General features: G+C 40.9%; 1 protein-coding gene across 2 annotated transcripts in view; it reads left to right on the top strand.

Annotated features, from left to right (window-relative positions):
* LONRF2 (LON peptidase N-terminal domain and ring finger 2) overlaps positions 1 to 12,304 on the top strand; it is a 31,549-nt gene extending 19,245 nt beyond the window's left edge. Inside the window, exons 4-12 of one of the 2 annotated variants that reach the window (XM_082279203.1) lie at positions 818 to 979; positions 1,424 to 1,649; positions 3,627 to 3,723; positions 4,086 to 4,200; positions 5,434 to 5,555; positions 6,385 to 6,543; positions 9,487 to 9,649; positions 11,611 to 11,760; positions 12,105 to 12,304. In XM_082279203.1, the coding sequence (XP_082135329.1) occupies positions 818 to 979; positions 1,424 to 1,649; positions 3,627 to 3,723; positions 4,086 to 4,200; positions 5,434 to 5,555; positions 6,385 to 6,543; positions 9,487 to 9,649; positions 11,611 to 11,760; positions 12,105 to 12,263 (1,353 nt within the window). In that variant the 3' untranslated portion in view covers positions 12,264 to 12,304. The remainder of the gene's footprint in view (positions 1 to 817; positions 980 to 1,423; positions 1,650 to 3,626; positions 3,724 to 4,085; positions 4,201 to 5,433; positions 5,556 to 6,384; positions 6,544 to 9,486; positions 9,650 to 11,610; positions 11,761 to 12,104) is intronic. The other variant, XR_014226311.1, reaches the window with a different exon arrangement.
* The last annotated feature ends 5,614 nt before the right edge of the window (positions 12,305 to 17,918 follow it).

Raw genomic sequence — 17,918 nt, 5'->3', positions numbered from 1 at the left:
GCTCCAATAACCCTTTTTAGCATTATGCTATGTGGGGCACCTCTTGGGTTTAGTTGATGCCTCAACCAGAGGGATTATATATTTGTGAATTCTGCTGTGTAGGCTTGAGGTTGCTAATTTTAGTACCCATCAGAAAATGACTTTCATGTGGGAAGTGGCAGAGGATTGAGAAGAGGAAACTGTGTGCTGCCCTGTCCTGGAAAAATCCTGCAGTCTTCGTAGAATTTTGTCCCTTATGGGAAGTTAGACACATCAAGTGCTAACAGCCCGTCATCAGGTTCTCTGTGACCATCCATACGGGCAGATTTTTATAAAAATGAAATGAGGATTTGGCAAGATGCTTGATGGGGACTGGTGAGAGGGGCAGCAGACTCTACACAGCTTTAAGCTAGGGGTTAAATCTGCTTGAGGATGGAGGAGATGGGTGAAGAGCACAAGGAGTGTTTAAACACATCTCTGTTAACTGGTTTTGATGGAAGACCATGGTCTAAAGACTTCTGGAGGCAGGGTCTGAGTGTCAAAATGGAGATGGGTAGGGTCAGGAGAACAATGCAACAGACTGCTGCCCTGGATGCTCTTGGGGAGCAGAAGCCTTTGGTAAGGGAGGAGGGCACCAGAAGAGCACCTTGGAATGTGACTGTGGTGGGGACTGCCATTCAGGTTTCCCATGGGCACTGGGGAATGCAGGATGTCCTGGATGTTGCAAGCTTCTTTGCATCTAGAAACTGTGAAGTTTGTGCATCTGTGTTCACACGAACATAAATATCTATGTTGTAATTATTACTTTTTCTTTTTTTTTTCTCTCCTAATTAACTAGATAATGTGTGAGATGTTTTTCCCAGCCTTTGAAAATGTGCATGATAGTCTAACAGCACCTTTCTCTAGTCGAACATCCCATACAAGATTGAAACCTGCGTTTCTGAGTAGCATAAACACACAGTCAGCCGTGGAAGATAACTCTGTTGCTGGGTCCTCAAAGGTAAAGCAAAAAGTGTTCAACATAAAAATACCAAAAGTAGCACATGGATCTTTCTGATCTGTGTGACATTGTCTGCACCCATGTAGGCACTTACTTTCATGGTAAGCCTGTTCTTTCCATTGCTGTTGGATCTCTTATTGGGTTGTACTTCCTCAGAAGAATAAGAGAGTGAACCTTTTTGTTCAGAAAACAATGTGATGCCTTCACATGGGGGTCAGTTGTAGTTGTGGGTTTTTCCACTGAAGATCTGGTATGACAGGAACATAATTTCTAGAGATAGGCGCTGTAGGGAGAGCTTCATGCAACTGGGAAGTGACCTTTGATACAGACCTTTCTTCATTGCTAGGCTCATTGTGGGAACATTGATCTATTGCTGATAAAACTAATAGGTAAAAGCAAAACAAAATTGTCTCATGCTGTATGTAACTGTTCTTATTTTTTTAGGATACTATGTTCAGGTTAACAAAAACCCCGTCCCAAGAATCTGATGTATTCAGAAGCACTGATTCTTCTGTTACGCATCATGTTCTGGATCTCTACTTTGAAGACAACAAGAAGTCTTTGGGAGCTATTCTCTCCAGTTTACCTGGGGTTGGCTTAAAAAGAAAGCTGTCCAGTGATATGAGGGATTTGCAGAGCTTGGATGTCCCCAATAAGATTCTTAAAAAAGGTTTGTGTTGTGGCTTAGAAAAGTGATTTCTCTTGCACATACTGAAAAACTGTAAACTTTTTTACTCCTCCCTTTTTATAGGTGTCAATAAAACATTCCCTACAGGAATTGGCATAATATTTTGTACTCTGGTGTGTCTGTTTCTGCTCTAACAACCTATTTACCTTATTCCAGAGCAGTTTAAGTTCATTGAATGAAAACTGTGTTTTTCTTTCTCCAACGGGCCATTTCCACTGTAACGTGTGTGTAATCCACTCTCAGTTTAGTCTTCGAGTTGCTAGTGCCGCAGTTTCCATTTTCTGGATCTCAGCTATAGTTGAACTTCATTGTCTTTTTATATGATTGAAAGATGAAGTAAGCCTGGCAACTAATGTTTAACTGGCATTAGAAATGGTCACATGCAACTTAACATGAAATTTTCCAAGCAGACAAAGAAGCCTTTTAAAGGGTAACAAGCCCCTGCCCCCCAGTTTTCTGTTACTTGATAGCTGTGCTTACAATTTGTATGCTTCTCAAGCTTCTAACAAAGACCTCCAGCGTGGCTTTACTACTCAGGGCTAAAAATGCTGAAGGCAATACTTCACTGAGTCGTGTAATTATTGGTTAACATAGACTTTGAAAATGCTGCTGTACTGGTGTGAATTTTTCCCCTTAAATTAAAAAAAAAAAACCCACATCTTGACGAGTTTGACTTCTGCCTCAAAATGTTACAGGTCTGCAAGTACAGCTGTCTGCTCTGCAAAAGATCAATAGATGGCCAGTTTCTGATCACGTTGCTGTGGAGGAAAAAACCCTGTACTTGCCTGTGAACTGCAGACTCAGTAAATAGATTGTGAAATCTGACCCACCTGTATCTTCACAGGGAAGGCCAGAGATCGTGTTTTACCCATAAGCACTAATTTCTGGTCTGTGCTAGGTCCCAGTGCCATGTTACTATTTGCGGAATTAACACAACCAGGTTCTTGTAATTACTAAATGCCAACATGTGAGATGTAGGTTAAAGATAGCGTTGTTTTTCTTTGTAGGCTACACACCACCTATCCTGTCTCTGCTTCAGAGAAGCCAGATGCTGAGCATAAGTTACTCTTTAACAAAGCATCCTAGTGTTTTAACTTAACATAAAAAGCTGAGCTTTTTAATGGTCAAGAATTTGGTTAATAAAAAACATGTGGAGGCAGCACTCACGACTCTGTTGCAACTCATCACAAAGATGCAAATTGTAAAAGAAATTGCAGAATTTGCTTGTGTAAATGTCAACAGAAGCTGGAGCTGATAGCTTTTGAGCCTAAATAATGCTGCTGTGAATTTTGAAGTGCATACCCTTAAACTGAGTTTAATCTAGAGGTAAAAACCACCCCCAAAAATCAATCTGGGCAGAATTTTAAGTGAAGTGTTTAGCCTCTGTTTGCAGATTGCTGAGCTAGTAAAAGCAGTGTTAGCTAATGCAACTCCAGTAGTCCTTTAACTTTAAGCTGTCTGAAATTTGGGATTTCTACAACAGCCTAGTCTAGAAAAATGTAGGCTTTTTTATATTTGTAAGTAAAATTACCCCTGCTGAGAAATCTATAATAAACAGTGATGAAATATTTTGACTGTGTGTAAACAAATTAAATTCTGGACTTAATGTACTTGAAAACATCTGGTCTGGCTGATGTGGGGGTGGTGGTGGGAAAGCAATAGCAGAATCTTTTAAAAACTAGTCTAGAAAAACCCACAACACAATCATTTTTGGAGAAGCAAATAATGGGTATTCGGCTCTAAAGTGTATTCTCTGGCCACAGACATCATCCTCTGCTCTCCAAAAGATCTCCTGCCAAAAAATCTAAAACTTAGATGGGAAATAGTTTGTTTGAAACAAAACTTCAGAAAAGAAAATACATAAATCAGGTTTTTTGTGAAAAAATCAACAGTGTAAAGAACATCAGAAAGTGCAGCAATGCTTACATATTTACTGTAATAATCTTCTTGACTACTTAGATGGAGATGTTTTACCTGAAAACACCACTGACACGTCAAGTGAAATACCAACAACTCTGGTGGATGCGTCAGACTTTGAGTGTTCCCTCTGCATGAGGTATGACTGTGTTGACCTGGCATTAACATAACAAAGCCTCTCTAGCTTCTGAAAAAAGTTTTCATGGTGTAAGAAGAGAAGCCTGCCAGAGAATGTCTAAATCATTACTCTGTTCCTTTTTGCTGAACCTTACATGTGGTGAATCTTTACAGATGTGGTTTTCTCCATTATGTATGCCGTTTTCCATTGTTTACCACTTCTAAAAATGAAAACCTTTTTTGTATCCTTAGATAACACTGTCACCTGTGCTTTATACAAAAGCAGGAAAGAAAGAAAGAGCTAGGACTAGTCACTCCTCTCCACACATTGGGAATTGTTTTTGTTGGCAGCTTAGCTTTTCTGTTCCATGTTTTCATGTTAAGGTTGTTCTACGAACCTGTTACCACACCCTGTGGACACACCTTTTGCCTCAAATGCCTTGAGCGTTGCCTTGACCATAATCCACTTTGCCCGCTCTGCAAGGAAAAGCTGTCAGAAGTAAGTATGTCCTTGCCCCAGTGAAGAAAACTGCCCAAAATTGTGTTCTTCTGAAGGCATCTATATGGAGACTTTCTGTGCTCTACTTGTGAGCTGCATCCAAAGCAGTGAGGCCAGCAGGGTGAGGGAGGTGATTCTGCCCCTCTCTGGTGAGATGCCAGCTGGAGTCCTGCATCCAGCTACAGGGCCTTCAGGAAAGGGGAGCAAGTCCAGAGAAGGGCTATGAAGATGGTTTGGGGCTGAAACACCTCTCCTATGAAGAAAGGCTGAGAGAGTTGTGTTGTTCAGCCTGGTGAGGAGAATGCTCTGGGGAGACCTGATCTCAGTCTTAAAGTTCTTCAAGGGGTTTTATAAAAAAGATAGGGACAGACATTTTAGTAGAGGGGTAATGCTTTTAAAGTGAAAGAGTTGATTTAATCAGAAGAGATTAGATGTAAGTGAGAGGTTTTTTTTGCCATAATGGTGATGAAACACTGGAAGAGGTTGCACAGGGAGTTGGTAGATGCTCCATCCCTGGAAACGTTAAAGGTCAGGTTGGATGGGGGGCTCTGAGCGACCTGATCCATTTGAAGATGTCCCTGCTCACTGAAGGGGTTGGACTAGATGACATTAAAAGGTGCCTTCTAACCAAAACCATTCTATGATTCTGTGAAACCAGAACAAGACAATACCAACAGCATCAAGCTGTGCGCAGACCTCATTTACTCAAGGATATATTTGGCATTCATTGGTAGACAAGTGGTTTTGCTGGTTCTTGAAGAAATGGAGGCTTCCAGTATCCCATCAGGCTCATGCCTAGTGACCCCCAGCCATAGGTGTGTTCATACCATATTTCCAGTTTATGTGGAAACTCTGGTGATTGAGGAATGGTTGCTCTTTGGTCAACACTTGTCAACAGCAGACATAAGGTATCCCGTACTTGTGCTTCTTGCCAGTAAGCTGACAGCTGTAGATGAAAAAGATAAATGTATCTTTCCAAAAGTGGGGATGGACTGCCTTTTCTTCCTGGTAGTACAACTTCTGCCCAGAAAGGGTATGGGGTTAGAGTTAAAAGACAGTGGGGTGAACCACATATGCTGAAGTGGAAGTTTTGGTGCCTGGAGGCTGAAAAGGGTGAGGTATCGGTACAGTCCTAACTAAGGAGCACTTTGGCCTCAGGGAAGAACGGGTTGGGAGGAAGAGATGTTACCTGTCTTCTTGTTATCAGACTTAAGAGTTGACTCTTCCTTGTAGTTTCTGGCAAGCAGAACTTACAAGAAGACCGTCCTTACAGAAGAGCTGATAGTCCGTTACTTGCCAGAGGAATTATCTGAAAGGAAGAAAGTTTATGAGGAAGAAATGAAGGAATTGTCAAAGTAGGCTCTCTTTATACTACTGACAGCTGTTACAAAAATGTATTTTTCAGTCTAAATTACTGAAGAAGAGTCATTTCCTAATGGAAATGCACCAAAGGAATGAACTTGTAAATGAACCTGCCAGATGGTTTGTATTTTTGACGTGTATGTTGCAGATAAACAAGTAACAATGTGCTTGGATGGTGGAGAGGCACAACAATATTATTAAAATAAAGATAATTGCTTTTTCCTCTGAAACAACATAATAGCTTTAGGAGTTACAGTGGGGGTTTTCTGGGAGTAGAATTCAAATTACAAATGAGTTATACTTCAGGTCAGGAGAAGTTCAAGGATCCAGTTTTGTCAGTGACTTGTGAATGTTGTGCTATAACTGTAACCTAAAAGGTAAAACAAAACATGCAGTTAATCCTGAAAAAAATTAAGTGGGTTAGTGGGCTACTTCAAAATCAAAGGGGTTTTTATTGAGTTTTGGGATTCTCTGCCATCTTGCTTTGAACATGGCTGGTCCTTAAGTACTTTGTTACTGTGAAAAGCTGTCACCAATATCTTGCCATGTGTATCTAAGATGTGTCAATATGCATGTCTTTGGGAAACTGGCTGTTTCTTGACAGTTTTCCTCTGTGGAAATAGGTTAGAGGGATTGTTTACTTAATGTATTAAATGAAAAGAGTCCTGAAACACTGTCTTGTGAAAATGGCAAACATTGAAGAGATATGCATTTACAAAGATTGAGTCTAAGGAAACCATTTGCCTTCTATTAAGGATATATGCTGACTATAGCAGCACTCAGGAAAAAAAAAGTGATTTTTTTTTAACGATTTTCTTACAGTTTGAATAAAGATGTTCCCATCTTCGTATGTACCATGGCCTTTCCTACCATCCCTTGTCCACTCCATGTCTTTGAACCTCGTTATCGCCTAATGATAAGAAGATGCATGGAAACTGGTACCAAGCAGTTTGGCATGTGCTTAGCTGATGAATTAAAAGGGTAAGGAGATGAGCTGAGAATGTCCTGTTGTTGCAGAAGCTGCTGTGAGCTAATGGAATACTGCAGCACAGTGTACTTGTCTCCCCAAACCACTGTGGTTCCTTCCAGTCCTGTGTGAACCAATACCAAAGTTGCTTACTTCTTAGTTTTGAAGTTTAAACATTCCTTTTTACACAAAGATATAATTTTATTACTCCCTGATGGATGATAGCAAGAATGCAACTCATCCTGTTACTACAGGCTCCAAAAATAGCATTTAATTGGCTGCGTGTTTGGAAAGCTTGCTGGCCTGTTTGTTCCAGTGAAAGCTGACTGTCTGGGTGAGGTTCCTCCTCTGTCTACTCAGTTTAAGAAAACAAAACCAAGGCAAAACATCCAGACCTTCCATAGCTTTTCTGAAAGAGTGGTATCATTTTAATGAGACAAAGTATACCCTTGGCTGAGAAGTCTGTTTTGCTGCTGAATGTTGGATTTGAATGTTTGTCTTTACTGCTGTGTTGCAATGTCTAAACTATCTGCAGTGAGTGGGTTTACATTGTCTTCCTATATCATCATACCTTTCATTCATTTTTGTGAATTCTGACACTGATGTGTTTCCAGCTCCCTATGCAGAGACTGACTAGATTAAAGGCCCCTTACAACACAAAGCTACTCTGTGATTCTATGAAAGCCTTCAAGTTTAAGTATTTCACAGATAATGGAGTTTTGACACCATGCTCATGGGAGAAACATGAGGTGGTCTTGAGAGGTCTGCCTTATGAGATGCAATAGTTGCTGACTTCAGAAGTTAGATGGGCCTGATGCAGGCTGTAGAATGGGTGACGAACATGGGAATTTTTAAGAACACATTAGACAGACATCCTCAGGAGCAGCATTTTTGTATGTGATCATCACTGGAGCTGAGAGGGGGGAAGTCATTACTGAGGCTTGGCAGCCTTTCCTTGTCCACTTCATGTTTTTTTGGGGGGGGATATTTTATTTTTCTCCCAGACTGGACAGTAAGGTAGCAGTAAGAATACAGGAGATGCTGCAGCTTCCTGTCAGCTGTGGCTGTGCAGCAATGCCATTTGGCATGCTGTCAGTACTGCACTCTGTGGAGTTCAGACTCCAGCAGTAGCTGATGCTCCACAGTCCCTTTCAGGCCTATTACCATTTTCTGGAAGTGAATACTTGTGAGAGTGAGGACAGAATTACCCTAGGACTTACTTCAGTGATAACTCTCCTTATATCCCTGCAGGCTTGTGGAAGAGCCAAACTTACTTGGAGTCAGGTATAGTAATACAGAGGGCCAAGGTGTTACAATCCCCAAAACACAGTAATTGGTTTGTTAGATAACATCATGAAGGGTATTTAAAAATGCAACAGTATGGTTAGATTTCTATGTCCTGTGTGTTTTGAGTTACTAAAATAATTCAACTTTATGAGCATGATAACTTAAACACAGGAAGCCTTCATCTGCAGACACCTGGCAGGCTGGTCCAGCTTCTTACACAAGTAGAGAAGTTCTTCTGTTTATTCAAAATTGCAAAATCAACTTGGGAATACAAGAAGTGGGGAAACTTGTTTTGCCTCATCTACCGAGACATTAATACATACCTCCCTTGAAAAACACAGTGACAAAGCATGTTTAGTTCATTACCTTCCTCTGTTTTATTTCTCCATTTTAACTTAAAATTGGTAAAATAATATATGCTCTTAATGTTGTCAGCACATTTTATGCCTGTCTCCAGGTGCTTTCTTGTCTCTGATTGAGGTCACTGTCTACCCAAAAAAACTCCTCTAAGAACAACAAAAAAGAAAAAAACATCACTTCTGTATTAATTTCTAAGTTCAGTATGAATGTCACTAAAATCATTAATTAAAAACAATTGTTATGTAGCTGTTTAAATAGTGTGTAGTGTAATATTGCTATAATAAACTAACAAACTTGCTTTTTTGAGTCAGTCCTATTGGTAGAGCACCAGGGCTTAGCTGTGTGCAGCTCTGCTCCTCCTGCTCTGCCTGATTTTTTCCTGTGCACTGGCTGGGAGAGAACAGTTGTTCACAGTGGTGAGCTTCCCCCCGCCCCTCCCAAACCCATGGTAAGAGCAGAGACAGGAGTCATTTCTTCATCACTCCATTGTGAGAAATGGCCAAGCCCTAGTAAGACAAGCATTTCCCTGATAAAGAATTTATCAAACCCTGCAGGGTTTTGGTATCTTGAGATGAGACTAGATACAGTGCTTTCTCCTGCTTAGCAGTAGGCTGAGGTGTAGACCTGCAAATGTATTGTGGTGAAGAGTCATTGTGCAATCATCCTCTCTAGTGAAATCACTGCATCACAAAGGTAGAGTTAAGGAAGCTTGATAAAGTAAAAGTTTTATTTCATGCCTGTTTCCAGGGTGTGATTAAAACCTGTGCAAATACAATGGATACAAACGTGCTTTTGTGAAGAGAGTATTTTGGGTTTGGTTTGACTTTTTTTTTTTTTAAAGGAAACAAATGCAAGAAAAGACTTGCTATATAGAAAGCCTTTTTCTTCTAAAGCCTGCAGTCTTCTGCTTACACCTTGGAGTAGGGGGATAGCCCTCACAGCCATGCATTTGTTCCTCAGTTTCTGTACTTCCTTACAGTATCTTTACCCATCTAGTTTTCTTTGCAAACCAGATGAATTCGCCACCAGCAGGTGGCAACTCCCAGCATGAAACATGTTTCATTTAGTTTCCTGTCCCTTTCCAACCCTCCCACTCCACAAACCTGCCCTGAAAATGCTGCTGCCCAGGTCCTCTGAGGGAAGGCAGAAAGGGTGGGGGTTGTGTGGCTTATGTGAATAAGCAGAAATGTATTGTCACCAACGCAGAATCCTCTTTCAAGTAAGAAATGGTGAATTAGGCCCAGTATTTGTCCTGATGTCTATAAACGCTTGTTGATGACTTCCACTTTTATGCCCTTCTGTCATTTCAGATTTGCAGATCATGGCTGTATATTAGAGATCAGGGACGTAAAGTTTTTTCCTGATGGACGCTCAGTTGTTGATACAGTTGGTGTCCGTCGTTTTAGGGTCTTAAGCCATGGCCAGCGAGATGGATATAACACAGCAAACATCGAGTATCTTGAAGATAAAAAGGTGATCTATGGTGCAAAGTTATTCATACCCATGTATTGCTGGATTCACTTAAATAGCCTTTCCTTGTTGCATTTCAAGCTAGCTGTGCATTATTTTTAAGCCAATATCATTACAAATACACTAAAGCTCTGTTTTAAAAACCATGGAACAAACTTTGTATCTTCTTTCCCTTTCTTCCTTTCTTCCCTTATAATTATCTCTGCTTAAAGTGTTACACTCCTTTCATGGATCTCAAAGTAGCTTTCAGGATGCTGAGGTCATGGTGTGTAGGTGAGGTCAGAGTAACATTTTAAAACTGGTACAGAATTTAAAGCCTTCTAAAAGCACATGCTCCTATTGGTAGAGAACTGACTGTTCTCTTGCACTGAACTGACAGTTGGCATACTTCATATGTCCTCCAAGCTCTCATTTACAGAACAGGACCTCAAATGTGGGAGTCTGCTCTTAAAATGAGTTCTTAGTGACATGTAGTTAACCATGCCCTGTACAAGGATCCATTAGAGCTGGCAGAGAGCAGAGAAATGCAGAGAGGGGAGTAGCTTTTAAAAACAAGTCCTCTTAGCAAACCTGCATCAAGTGAGGTGTTTGTGATGGATGTTGGCTGAAGGCTGAATTTTTGGCCATGCTCTCTGGATCATCTTCAGACCGTGTCTTGGTAGCTATTGGTAGCTATTAACATTGAGCTTAGCAGTAATCTCCTGCCAGGTGATGAAGTCAGTTTGGTCATGCAGCTCTAGCACATTCTCGCAGTTGAAGTGAAAGTCTGTGAAGCCTTGGCAGTGCTTTGCTAACCTGTGCAGGATGATGCAGTTGTTTCCCAGGGCACAAAAGGTTGAGCTTGTGGGGGTGCCTCTGCCTGTGAAAGGCTGGAATAGGCAGTCTGCTCAGAGTGAGGGCTCTACTCTAATTCTCCAGTGAAGAGTGGTGCAACTCAGGTATACAGGCATTGTTTATAGATTGTGCTAGAGACCCACCTCTTCATAATTAGAGTGAGATTTACCTTGTCTCACATTGGAGGCTGGTGTCTGTTCAGTGCCCTACATTCATGATCTGTCTGATGGTGAAAAATCTCAGTCCAAAGATACCTGTTTTATATGCTCTTAGATGCTTAACTTAAGATGAGATTAACTGTTCTCTAGAACTGCTTCTCCTCGATTGTGAAGGGCATCCAGAGCAGCTAGATCAGATGTGTATATGAGTGAGTAGCATAGGTGAAATCACCTATGTAATGTGCACATGTTAAAGGGGAAAAAAAACAAACATCCCCAAACAAAATCCAGAATCAAAACCCCCCAAAAACCCCCACAAATCACCAGTTTGTAGTGGTTTTTGCTTATGTTTCCCCCCCCCCCCCCAATAGCTAATAGTAGGCCTGTGCAACTAAAACACTCTGCTTCAATGAGGGTGTTTCTTCTGAGACTGTTTCTGGTATTGGGAAAGCATTACTTTCCCTGCTTCCTGCCTGCTTGGGTGTCTACCCTCCTCCTTCTCCTTGGCTGTCCTACCATGGCCTTAACACTTCTGTAAAACAGTGCTGGTCTCTTAAGTGCTGTAGCCCCCCCATCTCTGTGCTCGGTGGCAGTAGTGTTTGTTTTGTTTTGCCAGATGATGTACCACTGTCCAGAGGTCATTCTGTGACAGGGACTTGAGGTTGTGGGTTTGAGATGATAAATATGTCCCAGGATTAGAGAGCATATTCTTCTGTTATGCCAGCATTTAGGAATGGGTACTAGTGAGGCAGTTACTGCTCCAAGAAATGTCACTTCAGAACACCTAGCCGAGGGTAAAAAGACTCCAGCATCACAGGTTGGAAATCTGAGACTTAGGCACAGTTGGTTTAGATAAGGACATTTGAACAGCTGTAGTCACTGCATTATTTTGCTTCGTTTGCTTCTGGGGAAGCATATGGACTCCGTGGTATCAAACCTGTTTTGTTCCATCTCCTTTCTTTTAACAATAAGGTTGAAGGACCAGAATATGAAGAACTTGTCCGCCTTCATGATTCAGTTTATGATCAAGCTGTTGCCTGGTTTACTTCTCTTAAAGACAATATGAAAGTGCAAATTCTCAATCATTTTGGATCTATGCCAGGAAAAGAATCAGAGCCACAGGTAATAAAACCGGCTTATTTATGCAGCCTTATTCTACACAGAATTTTAACACTAGACTGTTTTCTGATAGATTTTTGCTGTGGTTTTGTACATTCTAGACTCTTATTTACCCAGTTTTGGTCTGTCAGCATGAAGCAGGGTAAACAATATACCTATGTAATTCGGTAGCTGAAGAGATAAGTCTTAATAGTGTATACAGATAAAGAGAACACCTGCAATTAAGTGTTCAGTTGTTGCTTGTTTTGTGGTGACTTTCTTAGCAAATAGAAGGTGAGAAGGAAGGTGATGTTCTTCATGGGGCTGTGCTGGTGAATACATAACCATGTTTTTCTATCCTTTTGCAGAGCAACCCCAGTGGTCCTGCCTGGTACTGGTGGCTCTTGGCAGTGTTGCCTCTGGAAAATAGAGCTCAGCTGGCTATATTGGCTATGACCTCCCTGAAGGATCGTCTGATCGCCATCAGACGCGTATTGATATTTGTGACTCGCAAAAGACCCAGATAACATGGACTTGTGTTGTGAGTGGGCACCAAAAAGCATCTCATGACAGGTTGTTCTGGGGGAGGGCAAAGGGGGAGGGGTTGTTTTTTGTATTTTTTAAAGATTCCTTCAAGAAGGAACAGCCCTTTCTGACTGCGTCCTGCATCCATTGATTGCATCGGTTTGTTACCTGGGTATTCACCAAACCTTGCAAACTCTCCTGTTGTCCTGGTGAAAACTGAGCCTCTACAGAGCTGTGCTACATTTAGAATGTAGCTGCTGGATGTGGATAATTGCTTCAAAGTACTTTGATAGAGTTGATGTTTCTAGCCAAGAGAGTTAAGTACTAGAGTAGTGCCATTGGCCTGCATGTGATCTGGATTTTCACTCAGTAAGAAGAGGAAACTGGACAGTGGATTGAAGAGGTGTTTCCTAGACTTGAAGGTAGTGAACAGAAGAGGAGTTACGCTGCCTAGCAGAAGTATGCACGAGGACTATAAGCAACAGTACTCTCTGTTAGTGAATTGGAAGGCAGTCTGTCATACACCCACATCTCCCTCCCTCTTTCTCTTCAGCAAATAACAATCTGAGGAAAAAACAGGTTAAGCCATTTGTAGTCAAGGCATCTGAGGATGTTTATCTGAAAGAATAATAGCTACTGAATAAGCACACGATTTGGTAGCCTTAGGTAATCCCTCCTTTGTGATTTATGTGTTGTAGCAGAATGAGTATATACAAAATGTTTGGAAAGATGTACTTTGGTTTCTTTGAAGAGAAAACCCAAAGTAATCCTAGCCGGTCTTACTGCTAAATTCAAACCAAGCCGCTCCCTAAAGTATGCTAAACACTGCTGTGAAATAATGATTTCACCCCAAGTATGAGGGAGGCATGCTGCAGTTTGTTCTGAACACCTGCTCTGCGAGTGGAACCAGTGAGGATGAAAGGTGGGGAGGTTTTCATCTCCCTCCTTCCTGCAGTGTCATGCCAACCTCCCATTATGTTGGGGTGGTCTCTACTGAACGTGTTTCAAACCCAAAAGTATTGTAGTTTAGTACCAGTTACTGTATGTGATGGAAATGAGTCCGCAGTAACACCGTGAAAGGAGTCACAAACCGAACCTATAAAGGCAAGTCTCAATGCAAGCTTCAGTCAGGTGTTAACCTTCATTTGTCTCTTTGATTATTTTTTTATGTATTGTTTTGTTAATATCTAACTTTGATAGCTATTAAATTGATCACTTGTCAGTCAAATGATCAACATTTGCTCAGCTGCCAATGAAATAACTCAGTGTTACCAATTCAATTGGCATAGTTTCCTATAACTAGAACTGATACTACCAACAGGGAAAAAAAGTTGACTTGAATCTCCATGTGCTGCAAGCATAGCAAGACCAATGTAAAGACTTGTTCATGTGCAGAAGTCTGGTAAGAAGAAGTGGCTGCTTACCTAAACGGTCAAAGTGCCTGGTTTCTTTTTTAGTTCTTTTCTCCTTATTTGTCAATGAAGAGGTATTTAAACTTTTTTTTTCCACTTTGTACATGAATTCTGGAAGAAGACTGCATGAAAATGAGGTGATTGGGATATATTACCTGCTCTCTTTGGGTATTGTAGTTATAACCTCTGTGGTCTGGGAAACAAAAATGCAGTTTTTTTTCCTTTCAGCAAATGGCTACCACAAATGGTTTCTGTAACATACCCTGAATGTACTGTAACTGCCTCTACCTTGAACACGCCTTTTCTATTTAAGTAGTTTGTAAGTATATTCTCTGAAGTGTGACGTGCATAATGTACAACCAATGATGTCATAACCTCTACAGTAGCCTTCTGCAAGTTCTGCTACCACCACCAAAATACTCAAAATTCAAGTTGAATGCATTTCCTCCAGGATTTGAAGATGATAAAGAGAAATTTGCTGAAGTATAAAGGAATTGTTGTATTCATGGGGAGGAAATGTCAAAGTCAGTAGGTCTTCAGCCCACTGTCAGCTGAGCTACTGAAGGGTGATTTCACAAACTAATTCTCAGATCAGAAAATGGACTGTATTTGATCTTGCAATCCTTTCTGTTCAGCTTCCTGTTCTTCCCATTCCTTTCCATGCTGTGTATTTCTTCAAGACTCACTCATCTTGCTTGTTTGTGTGTCTGGCCTAGTTTTGAGTATTACTAGTTTAGCTGGAAGAGGATGCTGATGGTATTTGTATATTGCTGGTCCCTGATCTTATATGTGCTTAATTTTACAGATAGTGCATTTAAGAAAAAAAATATCAAGGTGCTAGTTAGTGTCTTCTTGGCTTTGCCTCAGTAAATGTTAATGTTAATATTCTTCTCTGCAAAAGTGATTTTTTCAAGGTATCTACTTTTGAGGTACTTCTGACAGAAAACCCTATGAAATGAGAGGTTGTTTACTGCTATTTTGTAGTGTGTAAAGACATTCTACATGGGAAGTGACATTACTGTGTTCATGAAGGCCCTCATAGTTAATGGAGTGATTGTTATTGAAAAGAAAGCTGAACTGTAGAGGGATTTTTTTTTAGTCAAGGTTTAAAGCAGTTTGTGAATATTTCAGTGACTGATGTTTTGGATAAATGATAACAACAAAGGAATTGTCTGTGTATGGATGCAAATAGTCATATTAGCAGCCCAAAGCTGACATTTCTTCCAAAACGTTGAATGCTGATCAAATAGCAAAGCTTTAATAAATAAATAAAATCACCACTGCCCTGTGGTACTTGCTTTCTAAGGGAAAGTACCAGTTTTCATTTTTACCAAATCACCTCTGCCATAAAGTATCTGCAGCATCCAGTAGTACCTCACAGGAAAAGCTGTCTCATTGCTCTCTAGAGGAAATGTCCACATTACAGCCAGTCTGCGCTTAGGTGTAACTTGTTGCCAAGGTACATGTTGGAAGCATTGGAGCTGAGCTCCTGGAAGGGATAGACAGGATTTGTTGCCTTTCTAGCTCATTACACTTTTCTTGCTTGCTGTCCAAGCAAGGATGCTGGGATATATGATGCGTCTTTTCACTGTGGTGAATGTGGCCCTTCTTTATACATCGTAAAGAGGCCAAAAAGAAAAAAAAAATCCCTCTACCTCTACACCTGTTGTTCACCTGTAAAATTTCAAGCTACAAAATGATATATATATTTTAACCTTTTTTGTCTTTCAGAAGCATACTAATTGTTTGCCACTGAGGCCTTTTATCTACTGTATTTTAATATGTTCATTTGATAGTCATCGAGATCTCTTTGTACTTCTAACCTGTAGAACTTGTCATGTTTCTTACTGCTCCTTTTTCCTTGTTCTCCAGTCCACTTTTAAATTGATAAATAGAAAGCTGTACACTCTATTCCTGTTACATTTTACACTAGTGGAACTGGTATTTTGGTAGCGCCTTAATTTTGCAGTTGTGAAATGATTGTATCAACTCTTATCTGGGGCTTCTGACCAGATGTAAATGAGTATGTTTAATGTAGATAAACTTGAAACCATTTTTTACTGTTTTAAAGCTAGAAATGAAATGGAGTGTGTACATATGTATAAATATAAATTATTAATCTGCACCTTTTTGTATCTAGTAAATACAGGAGAAGTTCATGTTCTAACCACATTTGGCACTTCTTGTTGCATAAAAAAAGCCAAAACTTTTTTTAAAAATTGCAGTGTTCATTTCATGTGTATTTGCAATATTCATGGGAAATGTGTTTAATTTATGTGATATTTGGAATAAACCAGGTTGAATTTATAAGAGTGTGAGTTCATGGGGAAAGCTTTATCACTCTGTGAGGACTAAGAGCTAGAGCTGTGACATCTGAACAGAAACAAGCCACAGATGTGCTGCTGTCAGAAGGGGGGTGATAGTCTGATTTTCCTGACAGGAGCCCAAGGGCTGAGAATTGGCCTCAGGAGGCTTTAAGAAGCAAATGGCATCCCAGAAGCAGTGGTTAGATGTTGGGGTTCATAATTGCATGGCAATTGTTTTAGCCCCGGTGCGAGGAAGGGGGAAGGCTGCAGAGGTTGTGGCACAGTGGGGTTTGCTGGGCACCCAGGGCAGATTGTGGCACTGGGTGTGAATGTGAGGGGTGGGTTTGAAGGAGGGCTGGAGGGCCTCAAAATAAGGGGGAGTTGAGGGGCCCTCAGCAGGGTGGGATGGGGGAGATAAACCTTTAGCTTACTCAGGAGTGGGTTGTGACAAAAATGGGGTATGATGATGATGTGGGCTCTTCCTTTTTTAGCTTACTGGATTATTTTGTAGCCCTAAGCGTGACCTGACTGGCCCAATAGACTAAGCTCTGAAAAATACAAGGTTACAGTGAAGAACAACAAATGCTTTATTGTCTAAGCCCAGTGAAATAAAATACCTTCAGGATGGTGTGTGGGAGGCAATGTTCCAGAGCAAGGCAGCTGGACATGGCTAACATGAGTGTATGGGGGCTGGGACACTGGTCAGCAGTAAAACTTTGGTGATCCTTGTGGGTTCCTTCCAACTCAGGATATTCTCTTCTAAAATAGAGTTGTGTGAAGGCAACATGAGTTGTGTGAAACCAAGCCAGATTGTGGAGTGCATATCACATTCCTCAGTTATGTCTTCCTGCCAGCTAATCTGTGGAGCAAAACTGCTGTGAAGGCATTTACAAGTAGTAAATACTAGCAGTTTTTTTCTCCTTTTGGTGTTGGATTGGCTGACCTTTGTATCTGTATTCACTGAATGTCTGAGCACACAAACATCAGTTACAGGACTGCTCTTTGAGATTGCAAGTGTGTGGGGGAGTATCTGTAAATGCTGCTTGAGCTGCTTCAATACCCTGGACAACAACATTCTTGAAACATCATTCTTTTCACCAAAGAAAGGAGGTTATCAAGGTTTCCTTTCTGTTATCCAGATCCTCATGCACCTCGAGACTTGAGAACAATAGAGCATGAAGTTAGTAAGTAGCTTTTTTCCTTATTCTGCATGTCCTTTGCTAGTAGATAGATACCAAGCCCTGGAAAGGCAGCATCTCAGACTGCCTGCTTCCCTGAGTAATGCCACTGTTAGAGTGTGGAAACCTTAATGGTCTGGTGTCTTACTTCCATCACTCTAATCAAACCAGGAACTAAAAATAATGCTGCTTAACTCTGTTCGACAGCACTTGCTTGAAGCTGTTAGCTATTGAATTGTAGAATAAGAAAGATCAAGAGAAAATCTGATACTATCAGTCAGGTGCAAAGAAGAATAAAAAGAAAGTGAATCCATGCCAGCACTTTGCCTAGTTCCTCTAACGACTGTGCATACTACACTTGCAGCTAAAAGACAAGCATGTTTTCCACTGCATTTATGTTTCAGGGTAGGAACAAGTTGTTTCTAAATCGAGATGAATATCACTTGCTGACAACTTTCATAGCTCTGTTCTGCAATATGTGGGATTCTGCCTTGTCTGCTAAATTTGGGACTTCATGCATCCATGGAAGAAATGTCTTCACTTGTAAATGTTGCTTACGTTTTTTCTCGTAAACATCTGCTGCTCTTTTTGTGTGACAGCCGTATTGGAGCCCTGCTCCGGGGAGGACCTGAATTTTGAATACAGAAGTTGCTCTTGGGGTCAGGCTAGTTAACCTCACCGCAGACAAAGTTAGAGAAACAACTCTGGTCCCCTTTTTCCTACCTAGTATACTCTGGAGAGAGAGCTTAGCTTCCAAAGTT

The sequence above is a fragment of the Coloeus monedula genome, assembly GCF_965178545.1.
Source record: "Coloeus monedula genome assembly, chromosome: 3".
NCBI classification, from domain to species: Eukaryota; Metazoa; Chordata; class Aves; order Passeriformes; family Corvidae; genus Coloeus; species Coloeus monedula.
Note: the sequence above shows the minus strand (reverse complement) of the source record. Positions and strands in the feature narration are given on the sequence as shown.